General features: G+C 46.1%; 2 protein-coding genes across 2 annotated transcripts in view; one reads left to right on the top strand and one right to left on the bottom strand.

The window, feature by feature from the left end:
* SZT2 (SZT2 subunit of KICSTOR complex) overlaps window positions 1-906 on the top strand; it is a 79,603-nt gene extending 78,697 nt beyond the window's left edge. The window contains exon 72 of the mRNA XM_063140141.1: window positions 527-906. Coding sequence (XP_062996211.1) covers window positions 527-670 — 144 coding nt within the window. The 3' untranslated portion in view covers window positions 671-906. The remainder of the gene's footprint in view (window positions 1-526) is intronic.
* A 215-nt stretch (window positions 907-1,121) lies between these two features.
* Window positions 1,122-10,086, bottom strand: HYI (hydroxypyruvate isomerase (putative)). The gene is made up of 8 exons (XM_063140130.1): window positions 9,746-10,086; window positions 7,802-7,913; window positions 4,811-4,925; window positions 4,178-4,256; window positions 3,827-3,876; window positions 3,507-3,576; window positions 3,112-3,246; window positions 1,122-2,142 (listed from the first exon to the last, which is right to left on the bottom strand). Exons 1-8 carry the CDS (start codon window positions 9,942-9,944, stop codon window positions 2,069-2,071), a joined length of 834 nt encoding a protein of 277 aa, XP_062996200.1. The 5' UTR covers window positions 9,945-10,086; the 3' UTR covers window positions 1,122-2,068.
* Window positions 10,087-15,855: the final 5,769 nt, after the last annotated feature.

Here is a 15,855-nt window from a genome sequence, read left to right as displayed (position 1 = left end):
ACAAATAACCATGGCAAATTTGGAAAAACACCCATCTCTACACAGGTTAAGAAGAAACTTTTGCAGATTGTTTCGCATTACATTTTTGATGAAATATCAGAACTAGGGTAGTTTTTTATTTTGAGAGCTGAACAAGACGTTTATCCAGTGTTTGTTTGCAGTAATTGCAAGATTGAGATGAGATTTACCTTTTGTGATTTGAGCAATAACAAAAGGAAGCGAAAGCGGCCTACAATCGTTACCAAAATAAAGCCGCACATACATGTGTGTTGCACACCTACGATAAATTCCTATTTGTTTTACCCACTACAAAGCCTATGGTGCCACAGCTGCCCCTTGGGGCGTGGCACTGTGCTGATAGTAGCAATGCAGGCTGACCTGCCTTTGCCCCGCCCCAAGTGTGACTGGCAAGCCATCTCAAGGGGAACTGCAGGAATGTTTGCTCAGCACATGGGCAGACCCCTGGCACTGGGTTCCTGCACCTCCCAGCCAGCAGTGCTGAAAACATGGGTATTTTCACTTGCAGAGCCTGACGGTGGTTTTTCGGGAGCCGTTCCCAGTACAACCGCAGAACAGCGAGAGCCCCTTGCCACAGCTCGTGTCCACATACCACCATCTGGAATCTGTCATAAACACAGCTTGCTTCAACCTCTGGACAGGGCTGCTCTAATATTGGCTGATCCTTCCTGTTTGGGACATGCTGCACAGCCCAGCTGTCATGGGGCTGGAATGAAGGAGATGCCACTGCCTGACGTGAAGCTACTGCTGGCTGAATCACCGGTCAGAACACTTTGAAGGACTCTGACTGAGCTGGATGGAATCACAAAGGGAGTGGGACTGCGCGGAGCCAGGGGCACAGCATGGCCAGCCCAGCTGAAAGGATGGCACATGCTTTCCCAAAGAAACTACCAATGCAGCACCCGGGTGGACCTGCCCTCTTCCCTTAGGCTTCTTGGTGCCGACGCTGAAAGACTCGCTGACTATGCCAGGCCTTTTAGAGTGACTCACTGGATGGGTTTGAGGAACAGGGAGGAGGGTACTGCACAATGATGGGAATGTTTTATATGAAGCGAATGTACAGTAAATTAAATAAAATGGATCATTTAATTATAACGAAAAATACAATGTCACTGATTCTCACACAAGCTATTGCAATTGTCCCTGGAGAGAAGCAGAGTAAGTTCCCACCATCTTGCCAAAACAGCATCTCTGCCATGATGGTTGGGACCACGGCCAGAATCTTATCCTGGGCTTGTAAGAGAACTAATTTATTTTCTAAGGCAGTTGGTTCAGGCTCAAGTGAATTATGTCATTTATATCTGCCCAGGATTTATGCTGCAGCATAAGGCCTTGAAGAATGGAGCAGTAGATCCTAGGTGGTACTTTGGGGCATGTGTGTGTGCGAATAGAAATAGTTTAAGCGGCAGTGTGCTGTGCAAGGAGAATGCAGATAAAAAGTAGGAAGACGATATCCCTTAAATCACAGCAATCTCAGCTGGGGCCACTAAGTGGTACTATAGCGCTAGATCTGGAGAGACTGGGCTTTCCTTCCTCCCTTTGCACCAAATTCCTCCCCATTCTTTGACATGCCTTCTCCCTCCCGTGAGCATCATTGTTTAATGTGATCCATGGGTGGAAACCGAATCTTTCACTCCTTCATTTGTCAGCCCTTATAATTGCAGTGAGAAGGAGGGTGTGCAGACAAATTGGATTCCAAAGAACAGCAAGGTAGGGTGCATGTCTCAAAGGGAGAATTGTGGGCCAGAATGCTATTTGTCCAGGAACACAAAGTGACACCGGAGTGGAGCCTTAGCCATTCTGGGGCTTGAGGGGAGTAACAGGAAACATACTAGTCATGTCACTTTTATTAGGAGACAGCATCCTGCTGTGGACTGTTGTGCCCAAAGAGAGACGTAACAAAGGGATATTTTAGTTGGCTGAGCTGGTGCCCAAAGTGTGGCCTTTCCAACCTGGCTTTTCTCTCTGTTGTCATGTAGCGATGGGCACTGTCGCTCAGTCCACCTCTGGTGCTCTTTCTTCCATTTTTTCTGCTGCTGAGTTTAACCCTTCAGCTTCCGCCACGCAGCAAACCATGATTCTGGCAGTATGAGTGCAGCCAGCTCAGCCCCTCCAACGTGTCTCCTGCAAGGAAACACCACAGAGGCAGCAGTTGCAAGTGACCCCATAGAACAATGCTAAATAGCACACAACTGCACAATAATCTAGATGACAGCCAAAACAGTGGGGTAAAATAACTGATAATTTGTAAGAGTTTGAAAAAAAAATATAACAGGATGGAGACATGCAACATCCTATCACTATAACATCAGTGTATGTGTATTCATGAATTGGCAATAAATTGCTGAGCGAGATAAGACTTAACAGGACTCCAGATTTTACACCTGTTCCACCGCAGCTTCTTCAGAACCTCGCTATACAAACCATAACATGATACAAATGAAAAATCCCCAGATTGAGGTTACACATACAGAATTTGGTAAGATAAAGGCAATATAAATACCAGCTAAACGAACAAAATTCCATATGTGTAACTTCAGTTTGGAGATTTATTTTCATTTGTATCATGTTATGATTTGTATTACGTTTTTCAGAAACTATCGCGAGGTTCTGAAGAAGATGCAGCGAAACAGGTGTAAAATCTGGAGTCCTGTAAAGTCTTACCTTGCTCAGCAATTTATTGCCAATTCATGAACCTGTTTTTTGTAACTTTACTCTGTTACGTACACATGTGCACTGTCGTTATAGTGATATGATGTTGCATGTCTCAATTTCTTTCAAACTCAGCATTGTCCTGCAAGGAAAGCCATGAGTATATACATCAAACGAAAAGGCAGCCTTGACAGCCATCCTGGGCTCCTACAAGTCTAAACTGCTTTAGCAGCTCTGAAGCCTCTGCTTGGCCTGATTTGCTGATTTCTGAAATGAGTACCAGCACAGCCTGGTTTGCTGTCTTCTGAAATGAGTACCAACAGAGAAGTGCTCCTGCTTGTGAGTTGCACGGCCTGCCTCAAGTTTTTCACCTGCAACAGTGAGCTTCATATAGCAAGACCTATCCCTATTCCTCTTCACCTAGGATAAAGGGAAACTCACCTTTTGGTGTATATTCACATCCGACATAGCCACTGTAGCCCATTGAGTCCAGCAGGTCAAACAGGTATGGGTAGCTCAGTTCTCCAGGACTATCAGGCTCATGCCGTGCTGGTACCTGGGCAATCTGAATGTGTCCTGTAGAGGAAGATGGTAGGCATCAGAAATACATGAGGGATTGGGCTTAGGGTCCTGCTTCACCCATACCCATCCTCTTAAACTATAGCTCTATCCATTCTGTAACAAAGTCTAGCACTTGTTCTTGGCCAACATCCGTAATGCCAAGTTGCAAGGGATTCCACTTTTCAAGACTGCATGGGGTTCAGGCAAAAGAATGGGAAAAGCAGGGAAACAGGTCACAAACATGAACCCTAAGGAACAGTTGAACACCACCTTACCAATGATTGGGAAATAGGTCTCCAAGTTCTGAGTCAGGTCACCATTCATGATCTGGCAGTGGAAAACATCCTGTGGAGCAAACCATTTACAGAATACCAGGCCTTCAGTGTAAGGTAAGTAGAGGTGCAGAGAGACTGCTGTCTCCTTTCCCTCCCTCTCACAGTATTGGGACCAGCAGTCCACCCTCTCCCCTGGCCTCTAGCTGGGAATCAGCTGCTGCACCAAACACGAAGACAGCTACTCTGGGCTCAATGCTCCCTCTTGCAGCCAAAGTGTGGGATCAGAAGCTCTACCAGGGAATACATCCAATCAGACTCACCAGTTGCAGCTTCAGGTTGGGGCTCCCCACCTTCTTCAGAATGGCCACAGCTGAAGGAATGCAGGTTTACAGTATCAGAAGTGTTTGGCTAAGATTCTGCAAGAGGACCTATCTATTTCCATTATTTATGCATCTCTAAATCCCAGTCCCCATCCTCCAGTACTGGGGTAGCTTTTAAAACAGGGGCAGGAAAACATTTTGGGCTGTGGCCACATTTGGCAATTTGAGGGACTATCCTGGGCACCACTACAAAATGGCTGCCATGGGAGCTGTGACAAAGAACAAGTAACCTACCCCAAAGGCTGAGTACAAGGCAGAGGTGGGGTCTGAGCCACAACAGAGTAAACTTACCTTGCTGTGAGGTGGTCAAAAAGTAGCGGGGATCACTAATCCGGCTATTAATAGGCTCCAGTAACCCAAGCAGATTTTCCTGCAACACCCGAGAGAAAATAGAATAGTCACTCAGAGCCCTATCATGATGATTACATTTGTATCTCACCTTTTTTCCTCTTGCAAGGAACCCATGGTGGCTTACATGGCCCTCCTCTCCACTTTATCCTCACAGCAACCCTGTGAGGCAGGCTAAGCCATGTGGAGACTAGAACCCAGATCTCCTGAGCCCCAGTCCAACCCTCTAATCACTACACCACCCCAGTTTGCACATGATGGAAAGTTTTGAAGTTAAGCTCCTCCCCTCTAGTGTGTCAGATCTGGCTAAAAATCACAACCTTGGGACCTACTATTTGATTGCTTGAATCTCCCCTACCCCATGTTAAACTCTTAACCAGCATCCTTCCTCTTTGGGTACCCTCCTGGATTTGGTTGCCCAGGCTAGTCAACTGAGTAGGGCATTCTCTGAGCAGGTCTTGCTATCCCTTTGGCTATTGGAGCCCAGTAAGGCCTATTAGTATCCTATGGGATCAGTGTTGAGTGGGTACCTGACCCTTGTGAAGAAGCCGTGCAGTCTACTAACTCGGCCCTTACCTGAACCAGGATGTCAGCAGCATATCTGAGGTTCTCAATGAAGGTGGCTTCCATCTCAGCGGACACTGCCTCCCGCTCAGCACCCACAGGAAGTCGCCCAGCCATAATGTGGATCCTACAAGCATAGGACTGTATCAGGGTAGAAGACTACTACCTATCGACTATCGCTGGCATGGACTAAAAGGACGGAAGCAGCAGTGTTGATGGATATGTGTCCTTGGATCAAGGCAGCTGGTGTGATGCGACTGCAATGAAGGCTATCCCATGCCTGCTTTAATCATGCCTTGAAGAGATGCACTGACCCATGAAGTGATCTTCAGCACTGAACCGTCAACACACATCACTGCACAAGGCTTCTCAATGGGGGCAGGCTACTACCTTCCATCTAGAACAGCTATGACAAGAGCATCTCAATTCTGTAACAAGAACAATACAGTCTGTTTATTTAATTTGAGCTCACCTAACTTGACTTAAGTTATTAGCTTATGAGCACCCACTCTTAGTATCCATCAACCATGATGTTGGACATACACAGTCAATTTGGTAGGAGAGATGTGTTTTTTCACCCTTTCCATGCATGTCTTGTTTAGATATAAAAATGGGATTCAAACCAATGTTTCTGCATGTGATTAAAGAAACAGACTAGTGTTCATTTTCCCAGATTAACTCATGTCATTTAACAGTGTAATCTCATGGATGTGGCAACAACAGTCAATGGCACTTTTGTTAAGCTTTCTCAGCCAAAATCCTAGAGACAGGATGGCTTAGTGAGGAGGTGTAAAATTGGAATTGCTGTTGTGCACTTCTGGCAATGTCCTAAGCATATGTCAGTAGCACTGGTTATTTCTTTAGGGTTATTTCTTTAGGGTGGATTCCTGCATTGAACAGGAGGTTGGACTTGATGGCCTTGTAGGCCTCTTCCAACTCTGCTATTCTATGATTCTATGATTCTTAAGTTCAGGAGTTCATCATGACAGCCTCCACAACTACACCTCCAGGGAGAATCCATAGTTATGCCCACTGGATGAATGGATCGATCAATTGATCCTGCGTGTCTATTATTTATAGTCCAGCTAACATTCTAGTTAAAATCTTGATAATAAAACACAGACCTCCAAAACAAACAAGCTACTAATAAAACAGTTTACAGAACATGACCACAATTCTATGCATAAACTGAATATTTCAGTCCGACTACATAGGTTCAATTTACAAAACACTTTGAGCGTTAACAAAAGATTTTTAGCTTTTAATTACTAATGCGAACAATCTTGCAAAGAAGTGATACTATTTAAATTGCTAGTGTGAACTAGGAGCTCCATCAAAGAAAATGAAAGAAGCAGCCAGCCTCTGCTTGATTACTTTTCTCATTCTCTGACTTCTTCTATGCTACTCTATCACAAGCAGTAAAACTTTTAAGCCTCATTATCGCCTTACTCACTTGCCAGAGCAAGGGGTATCTGACAGTTTCCCTAGCCCTCTGGCAGATGATGTCACTGATCGTGGGGAAAAAAGAGGTTTTCTCTCCACCAGCTTTGACACTAGAGAAGTCTCATTTCAGCCAGAAGCAGCAACTGCAGCAATACTTCCATGCTGTCCACTTAGACTGAGCTGCCTAGTTTGATACATCCTCTTGATGTGGTCATTCATTCAAATCGCTGCTCAGCACGCCATTCAGCAGCACCAGCAGCTCAGGCTCACCTGAGATGGGCATGACTACCACGTCCAGCTCTTTCATGTATAAAGATGCCACTGTGTTGCCTTTAGAAAATAAAAAAACCTTTAAAAACGGGAAGTGTGTTTTATGACACCATCGTTAGCTGGTGACTGTATGAGTATGCTTTTATCAGGAGAGCAGCTAGTTTTATCTAGAATATTTCTCAAAGATGCTTTCCAGCATCTGGGCTGTCAAAGCACTAAACAAGGAGTGGGGGAGAATTTGTGTAAGAGGTCTCTGGATATTCACTATCACCTCCAGCATTTACTTGTGTGAAATCTCTCTCCTTCCTTGTATCCTCTTATTCCCTGTTTTGCGTTCACTGCAGGCTTATCTGCTTCTGCCAGTCTTTGTTTCCTTCTCCTACTTATGTCTTCCTGCTCCCTGTGCCTGGACTGAATTGCCATTTTCTGTCCATCAAGCCATCTTCCTTCAACCCTCCTTAACCCCATTTCCCCCCTCCCTCCGCCCTGAAATAGTACAGGAATTTTTCCTCTTACAGCTTTAGTCTCTATTTTGCCCTTGTCCTCTCTCTTTTTATGTTCCAAAGGCCATCCTCACCCAAGCTGTTTACCACATATTTAACACAAGAAACTATCCTGAACAAGAGGGAGTTTGCAACAGCAGTGCAGTGAATCAGAAGTGGAAGGATCCTGTATTAACTGGTGCCTGTAATATCACAGTGCAAACATGTCCATATTTCCTCGCATGTGAGCTAGCACAGCACAAGGAAAAGATGGCCCTGTACTGACTCTGAATTACAGAAAGGCACTAGACCAGCCTTCTCCAACCTGGTGCACTCCATATATTTTGGACTTCAACTCCCATCAGCCTCAGTTAGAATGGCTAGTGGTAAGGCATGGACCAGACTGGGGAAGTCCAGGCTACAAAGCTCCAAAGCAGCCCTGCCTCACTTCCAAGGTACAAGAACTAAAGCAATTGATTCTCTCTCTTTTACTACAGCTATTAAGGCTGCTGCCAGACAAGTTAAGAAATAGACAGACACATTCACTTACCCTTTGAGTCTTACCCAAGCAAGAGGCTCTGCTTTTGCATGGATCTGTGAGGAGCAAGGCACCAACTTATTACACCCCACACCTCCAATGTGCAGTAGTTAAGAAACCTGTAAATGATCCCTCAATAACACAACAATCATACAGAAAATGCTGGCTGGTTATTCCTGCATTGAACGACAACTCCAAGGCAAGGATGATATTGTGTTATATACAAAACTGACCCCATTGTTGGCTCAACATATATTATTAAAATACTACCTTGGACATTTCAAAGCTTTGGCATACTTCACAGCCAAAGCCAGGGCCTCCCGGAATTCAGGTTGGCGGCCAGGTACTGCTCCTAAGCCCCTGTCACCTTTGTCTTGGTTTCCTGAGAAAAGAATAAATAATCTCCTGTAATGTATTGGGGGTGGGGGTGAGTAAGGACTGTAGGTTCAATTGGGCCAGAAGGTGGCCTTCTGGGCTGGAAGGAAACGGGTAGAAAAGAAGTATGCACCACATATGAGGCACAGGTGAACTCAGTGGCAAAGAGCACCTTTTATCAGCTCAGGCTGATATACCAGCTGCGCCCTTATCTGGACAGAGATAGCTTAGCTACAGTTATCCATGCTCTGTTAACCTCTCGTTTGGATTACTGCAATGCGTTATACGTGGGGCTGCCTTTGAAAACGGTCCGGAAACTTCAACTGGTGCAAAACAGGGCAGCAAGGTTATTAACAGGGACTGGCCAGCGAGATCACATTATGCCAGTCCTTTTACAACTTCATTGGCTGCCAGTCCAGGTCCGGGCCCAATTCAAAGTGCTGGTATTGACATTTAAACCCCTAAACGGTTTGGGGCCAGGTTATCTGAAGGAACGCCTCCTCCCATATGTACCTACCCGGACCTTAAGATCATCTGCAGGGGCCCTTCTCCGTGAGCCCCTGCCAAAGGAAGTGAGGCAGGTGGCTACTAGGAGGAGGGCTTTCTCCGTTGTGGAACGAGCTCCCCAGAGAGGTCCGCCTGGCGCCTACACTGTACTGCTTTCGTCGCCAGCTGAAGACCTTTTTATTCACTCAGTATTTTAACACTTAATTTTAACTTAAATTTAAATTTTACTATTTTAACTCTGTATTTTAATCTTATATCAACTTTGCTGTGTGGTTTTATCCTGGTTGCGCTTTTTATATTGTATTTCGTAATTGTGTTTTAACCTGTTGGGTGTTTTACTGTGGTTTTAATTTTTGTGAACCGTCCAGAGAGCTTTGGCTATTGGGCGGTATAAAAATATAATAAATAAATAAATAAATAAATAAATATGACACCTACTGTCATAAGTGCAATGACTGCTCTATGTTCATTTTTTTTGAGGTCAGGAAGAGGCGACAGAGGTACAGAACAAATTTATCTCCAGAGTCCTTGGCAAGCAAGAGGGCCTGGTGTGACCCCCAACTGGGGAAATTGGGAAAACATTAGGTTTGGCACCTAAAATCAGTCACTGTTTCCTCCCATCAGCCACTGCTTAGTTTGACGGAAAAGACCATCTCAGGAGGCAGTAAGGATTATGGCAGAGTCTGTCCAGGAAGGAAGTGATACTGAGCATTATCTTGTGTGCCCAGGGTGACACAGAGGAGCAGGGTAAGAGGTGGTAGAACTGATTCGTGCTCAACAGCTGCAGAAATGAGTAGCACCAGAAAACAGTGAAAATCTGAACTGATACCAGGATAGAATCGCCACTTAAAAATAAAAAATAAGCAACCTTCCTCAACCTATTCCCTCCAGATGTTATGGACTTCAGCTTCCATCAGCATCAACTCACTTGAACAATGGTCAGGAATGCTGGGAGTTGTTGTCAAAAACATCTGGAGGGCGCTATGTTGATGGAAGGCTGACTCGGCATCTGTGCGTTTAACAGCTGGGTAACAACAGGCACAAAAGAGGCGCCGTGATTTCTTTGCACCGAGATGCAGTAAAGCTTGAGCTATTGATTTCTGCTTGGTAGGTGAGCACAGAGCCTTTTTCCGGGAGGAGTGGCACCCTCCCCTCCCCTCCCCTCCCCTCCCCTCCACCCCACCCCACCCCACCCCACCCCACCTAGGAAGCGCTCTCTTGGTTGCCTATGTAGGACTTGGCCTCTGCCACGCAGGTCATGAGAAGAAGGGGAGGAGTCTGTGGTGGAGGCGGCTGGGGCAACTCACAGCCTTGGGCAACTCGGTTAGGTACCTGGCGGGGTGTTGAGCAGGACCACCTCCAGCCCGGCCCGTTCTGCCGCGGCTTGTAGATCCTCAGCGTCGCAGACGTAGGGGAAACCCAGCTCAACCGCTCGAAAGCCAGCCCGGGCAGCCGCCTCCATGCGCTGGGGCAGCGTCGTCTGCTCTTGGAAGAGCCAGTCCAGGTTGGCGGCAAAGCGTAACGGGGCCATGGCGGAGGACGGGCAGAGAGCCTGAGAGCAACCCACGGCGACTCGGGCAGCGCTTACGGCCCAGTTCAGACGGCGTGCGGCTCGGGGAGGAATTCAGGCGGCGGCGGCGGCAGTAGTAGCAGCGGCGACTCCGCTTCGTCCTCTTCCTCCGCTCCGGGCTAAGCGGGGAGGAGTCGAGGCAACGCTGCCCTTTGACGCCGCGACTTGCTGGTCTGCTTTCTGGGCAGAGCCGCTCGCTGCAGGGGCCTTCCCGCACGGAAGGGCGCCGCCCCGCCTGTGTTCGTAAAGCCCGGCTGGCCACGGTCTTTGCTTCCCAGTGCCGCTCTTGCCCTTCGATCCTCGCCCCCTGGGCAGTCTGTATCTCTAGAGGCCGCTGTCACGGCTTTAAAAGAACGTGCGAAGCAAAACCCAGCTTATCCCTGACCGGAGAAAACAACCTTTTCCCCATTTGTGTCAAAGCATATCGCGCTGCCCCCTTGGCGTCCTTCCCCCACTCGCCGTAGGGAGTACATTCCGCTGCATCGCCCTTGCCTGTGGCCCTGTCACTGTGAAAAACACCCCCAGAGAAGTAAGCGGAACACTCCGGAGAATAGCTGGATTTATATTCCCCAAAATGGAGGCGGCAACTCTCCTTGTTCCCATTATAACCACCGGGCAGCAGAGCCGTTCTGCAACCATCGCATGGCGTGCTGACTTGTAGGCTCTTCCTCCCACTACACTTGGGACTAACTAACCTGGATTTGCAGGCATTGTTACTACACCATCTAAACTTTTGTCCCTTCCCTATTCCTCCCCCTTTTTAACTTCTTGCCTGAAGAAGAGATATGGGGAACTCGAAAGCTTGCAGATTTTATGGTGATCTTTTTTGGTTGGTATTACAACAACATGGATGTTGGATTTTTTCCTAATGGTCAATAAGGTTACTTTTCCTTTTTTGCCTTCCTACTGTTACTTTGCCTGTAGATTCCTATTGATCTGCCCCAGCACTGCCCGCTCAGTACACACACCTTTTCATGGTCCATGAGCACAGGCCTAATGACCCCTTGAGAGTGCTTTCATTGTGGGGTCAACAGATACCTGTTCTAGTCAACCCTGAGATCCATTTCACTGCTGTTTGGGTGCCATGGAGGGTGGGGGCAATTGTCCAAGCATAAGCAAGGCCTACGCTACCATAAAACAAAACAGTATTTCAGGCAACATATTTCAGAGGGGAACACCATTTCCCTGCCTCTCCTCTCTGTCAGTGTACCATTTTTTAAAAAAGAATTTCTATCCAGAGATTTATAGTGATTTTTTACTTGTTCTTTCTTTATCATTATTTTTACTTCAGACGTGAAAATTCTTTAAAGTTTCTGCTTAGCTTGGAAGCAGCTTCCTCTCGGCTAATAGTTGGGGTGGAGGGGGGATGACCACAAATTGCTCCTCTCAGAGAATAGTCATATAATCTCAAAACTGGAAGGAATCTGCCTACTTCAGTAGTCTAAAATCAGCCTAGTTTAATACTCTGCTCAACAGCTGGACCAATAAAAGCCCTCCAAGGCCAGACTGTGCAATTGAGTCTGGAGCCTACTCCAAGCAGCAAGGAAGCACACAGCCAGGGCAGTAGTTCCACATAGGTCATGCAAGCCAAGCACCACAAGGAAAGGTGAAAAACAGTTCCCTGCCAGAAATTACCACCCCCTTGCCCCATCCAATCCACTCCCCCCACCCACCCCGGTGTCTTTTCCCATAAAATTATTCAAAACCAAGAACATCTCGGAGGTATAGATCTGGAGACTGAACCTAAGGCTTTTTTGTTCAGTGCCTTCAAGATTGTGCACCCTCCTAACCATGCACTTTGCAATTCTTAGCTGCTCTGCGGCGCTGCTGTCTCCAGCCCCTGCTTTGCATTTTGCACACGGCTCCTCTGTGGCCCGATGCATGCTGTTTGTTTGCTTTGAAGTGATGTATAATCTGCGCTGATAATTAAAGAACGTCATTCCAGGGTTAGTATTTATTGATACCAATTTAACTCGCCTCATACATCAAACACCAACCATCCATCGAAATCCCTGGTGAATTTCTGCATCCCGGAGACCTTGTTTTCATTACCCGGAACTGACAGGAATGGCTTTGGGGGCACAGGATTGCCTGCTTTGCCTGAGGCTTCATATTGGCCACCTTTTCTTCCTTCAGCACAGACCGAAGCATGGCTGCCATTCTGGTTGAACTGGGGATTGCTCTGGAGTGATGTGTCCCATTTTCTGATTACTACATCACACACCACATGCCAGCAAGACACCAGGAATGTAGTTCAGGATCCCTAAAGGTCTGAGAATACATCATATTAGGGATTAGGATGCTTCTAGGTTGAAGATTTTTCAGATGTAATGTTTGTTCATTTAGAGCACTTGATATCCAATAGGAACCGTGCCAGCCCCATGTTAGTCCAAATGGTAGACCAGGAATGCCAGTCCAAGCATGGAATTGTCCTAACACTGTACATATCTTTGTACCTCTTTTCCACGGAATGCCACTTCCAATTCAGGGTTCTATGCTTTTAATTAAACAGCTTACTCAGCAGCTAGCAGTACATAAATTTGCCATCAGCTATGTTGCCTCTTGTTATACAGCCCTTAGAGTGTTAGACAGGGACTCGGAAGATCCAGGTTCTAGTCTCCACGCAGCCATGAAGCTCGCTGGATGACTTGGTGTAAGTCACGGACTCTCAGCCTCACCTCATAGGGTTGTGACGATAAAATGGAGAGGAGGATCCTCCGGTTCCTTGCAAGAAGAAAAAAGTGGGATATATTATTATTTTATTTATGGAGATGATGATGTCACTATTTGCACCAGTGCAACTATGGTGGGTCTATGAAATAAGGCTGCCCACCAGTTGGGTCTGTTTACATAAGCCAAATCCTTCTGCTTTCACCATTATGACAATGACAATTTAACTCAAAAGAACAGAAGAAGAGCCCTGCTGGATCAGACCCAAAACACATCTAATCCAGCATCATGTTTCTCACAGTGTCCAGCTAGATGCTGCAGGGAAGCCCACCAGGAGATCAACAGAAGGCAACCAACCATCTCTTGTTTGTCCTAAGCATCTGGTACTCAGAAGTCTACAGACTCTGAACATGGAATCAAAAACAGTTTTATTTTTGAGCTGTCCCTCCCTCTTCTTCCCCCAGCTCCCAATACGAGATATTTGAGATCATTAATGTTTTTGCAACAGCTTAGCATCTCTCATCTCCAGAGTACCCTGTGGAACCTGTGTTTATTTATTTGATTACGGCACTTGAGTTTAAACAACCTCTCTCACCTTTTTGACAACTTTCTCAGATACAAGATCTATGCATGGACACACTAGCTTTCCTCATAACATTTGTATGTTATGTTATTAATATTCGCTCTATCTTGTGGCTTTTGGGGTTCAGTGATTGAACCTGGTGGTGTGAGACATGTCATTAAGTGATTTTCCATTCCAGAGACACCATCTCACAGTTTTGTACATTCATTTCATACATCAGGTCAGATAAAGCATCACATGTTCCTGAAATTCCATATGCACAACAGAAACTTTCCATAACCTGAAGCAGGGAATGACTTGTAGGTGTTGCTTCAAGGTGATCTCTCAGATTTTGATGTGAATATCTACATTGGTGTTATAGCGACCGTTGCCAAAAAGGGATCTAAAAGAGAACAGAAGTAGTACAGTTGATTTAAGCTTCTCCAACCTGGTGCCTCCAGATATGTTGTACTACAGCTTCCAGTGGTCATGCTTGGATCATGTTCAGGAAGGTTGTTCAGGCACCATGTTTTCAGGAAGGCTGTTTTAACACTTACCTTTCAGAGGAGACTATGGAGGGAACTGTGGTTCACTTTACTAGTGAAGATTCTCCAGCAGTTCGGAATTAGCAGGAGACAGCTCATACACATGCACAATTGTGTGTAAGTTGATTCTCCCTTCTTGTGTCAATTAACTATACGGGAAGCCTATATGGCTGTGGTTGCCAATGCCAACTAGCAGCTCCCGAGCTCAGTTCAGCTCACAGCTGACTGCCAGCTAGTTCACAGACCAATTTCCCTCTCTTTGCTCTTCCTTCCCTCTCCCTTGACAGTCCACTTTTTTGCCTGCTGCCAATACAACAGCCAGAGAAACAGCTGGGCCTAAAAGTCTTCTCCCAGCATGTGGCTAGGCTAGGAAAAAGGTGCGGAAACAGCAGAAAATAGCAACTACTCATGAATTTCCCTATTAATTTTGGATCATCTAGTGACAATTGATATGTGTGAACACATGGATAATTGCTAACAGTCACTCCTGCTGTTTCCTCAGTTCCTCCGTTTTGGAGTAAACCTTACGCAAGCATGGACGTAGTTGGCATGTCAGCCAACCAGGAAGGACAGAGGCCTTGTATGTGAATTACAGGGATAGGCACAGTTTCCATGAGACGGACAGCATATGTTGTTGTTGGCAAGTGAATGTTTCCTTAGTAACAGAGTGTGGCCTGTCAGCCCAACACTTGGCCCTAGGCTGCCCCATCAGCCAATTAAGGTACCAGCTTCTGCTGTCTGATGCCCTTGGGGGAAAGGACCTTAAATTACTCCCTGGACCTGCCCTCCTTTTCTTTGGACTTTGTTTTCTCTTGTCTAGCTGAGTAAGCACTGACAAATGAGTAATCAGCCATTCTTTTGTTTGTGTTGCCCTCTGAGAGGTTAAAGCAATTTCCTTCTTGACTTAGGGAGGTTCATTACGCCATTGTATGAGAACCCCTGCAGTGATGGGATAACTGCTGTATAATTATGTAACTAGCATAAAAGCTTGCTGAGATTAGAATATATTGTTTGAACTGATTTCATTGGACTGGTATGTTGCTTTCAGTGCCACAAAAAGGGTTGCACTATTGTTCTCTGATATTAGGGGAAAGCTTGTGAGTGTGTCAGTTTACTGCCAATGAAATAACTCAGAAGCTGTCAAAGGAAAGCATTCCTTAAAATACGCTCTGAGGAGGAATGTAACAGCAAGAGAGAAAGCTTGACAAATGCTGGGGCATTAAATGAAATAATACAGTTAAAAGAAGAGAAAAGCCAACCAGTGGCAGTGGAGTGAAAGACAACAATTTGGAGGTAATACACAGTGAAAAGAGACAGAAACCCAAAGAGGAAATAAGCAAAGGTGAAAGTTCTAAATACAACTGGGTTGGATAGGGAAACTTTGCAGCAGAGAAGAAGGAAGCTTGCTTCCATTGAAAGTTTTGTGGAGTAACTCCTTGGTTCTTGCCCCTTAGTTGGTAGGCAGAAATCCATGGTGCACCCTCCTTGACGTCTAAGCTTTTGGGCTACAACTTGGATGGGCATCCCAGGTTGACTGTTTTCAGTTATACTAGAGATGGCCCACTTGTGCCTTCTGGATGTTTTGGGCCATAACTCCCATTAGCCCTAGTTGGCACAGCCAATGGTGAGGGATGATGGAACATAAGAAGAGCCTGCTGTTCACACAATGGACAAGCAGCTGTTAACCAGGAACTCACAAAAGACACAATTGAAACAGGATCCTTCTGCCCATGTCCCACAGCAACTGGTGTATCTAGAATTACTGCCTTGGATACTGGAATTACTGGCCAAAATATATGGAAGACCATGAATTGCCCACCCTGCAACATATGGACCTACTGTATCTGTTATGATCTGATAGGCAGTTGCCTGCCTCATCATTATAGGTTGTTGGAACAGAGACCCTGCAGCATCTTTCCAGCCCTGTATCTTTTCTAGCTTAGGGCACTGGCCCACAGACCCATTGCAGTATCAGCATTTTTTTAAATTACACAACTGCCCCTGCTTGCTTGCCACCGCCCATTCAAGCCAGCCTCTTTGTGTGCCCAGATCCCAGGCTTTGGAAAGAAATGAAAGGGCCTGAGGCTCAGCTCAT

This window comes from Elgaria multicarinata, chromosome 1 (genome assembly GCF_023053635.1).
Source record: "Elgaria multicarinata webbii isolate HBS135686 ecotype San Diego chromosome 1, rElgMul1.1.pri, whole genome shotgun sequence".
Classification (NCBI taxonomy): domain Eukaryota; kingdom Metazoa; phylum Chordata; class Lepidosauria; order Squamata; family Anguidae; genus Elgaria; species Elgaria multicarinata.
This window is presented reverse-complemented; position numbering and strand designations above follow the sequence as displayed.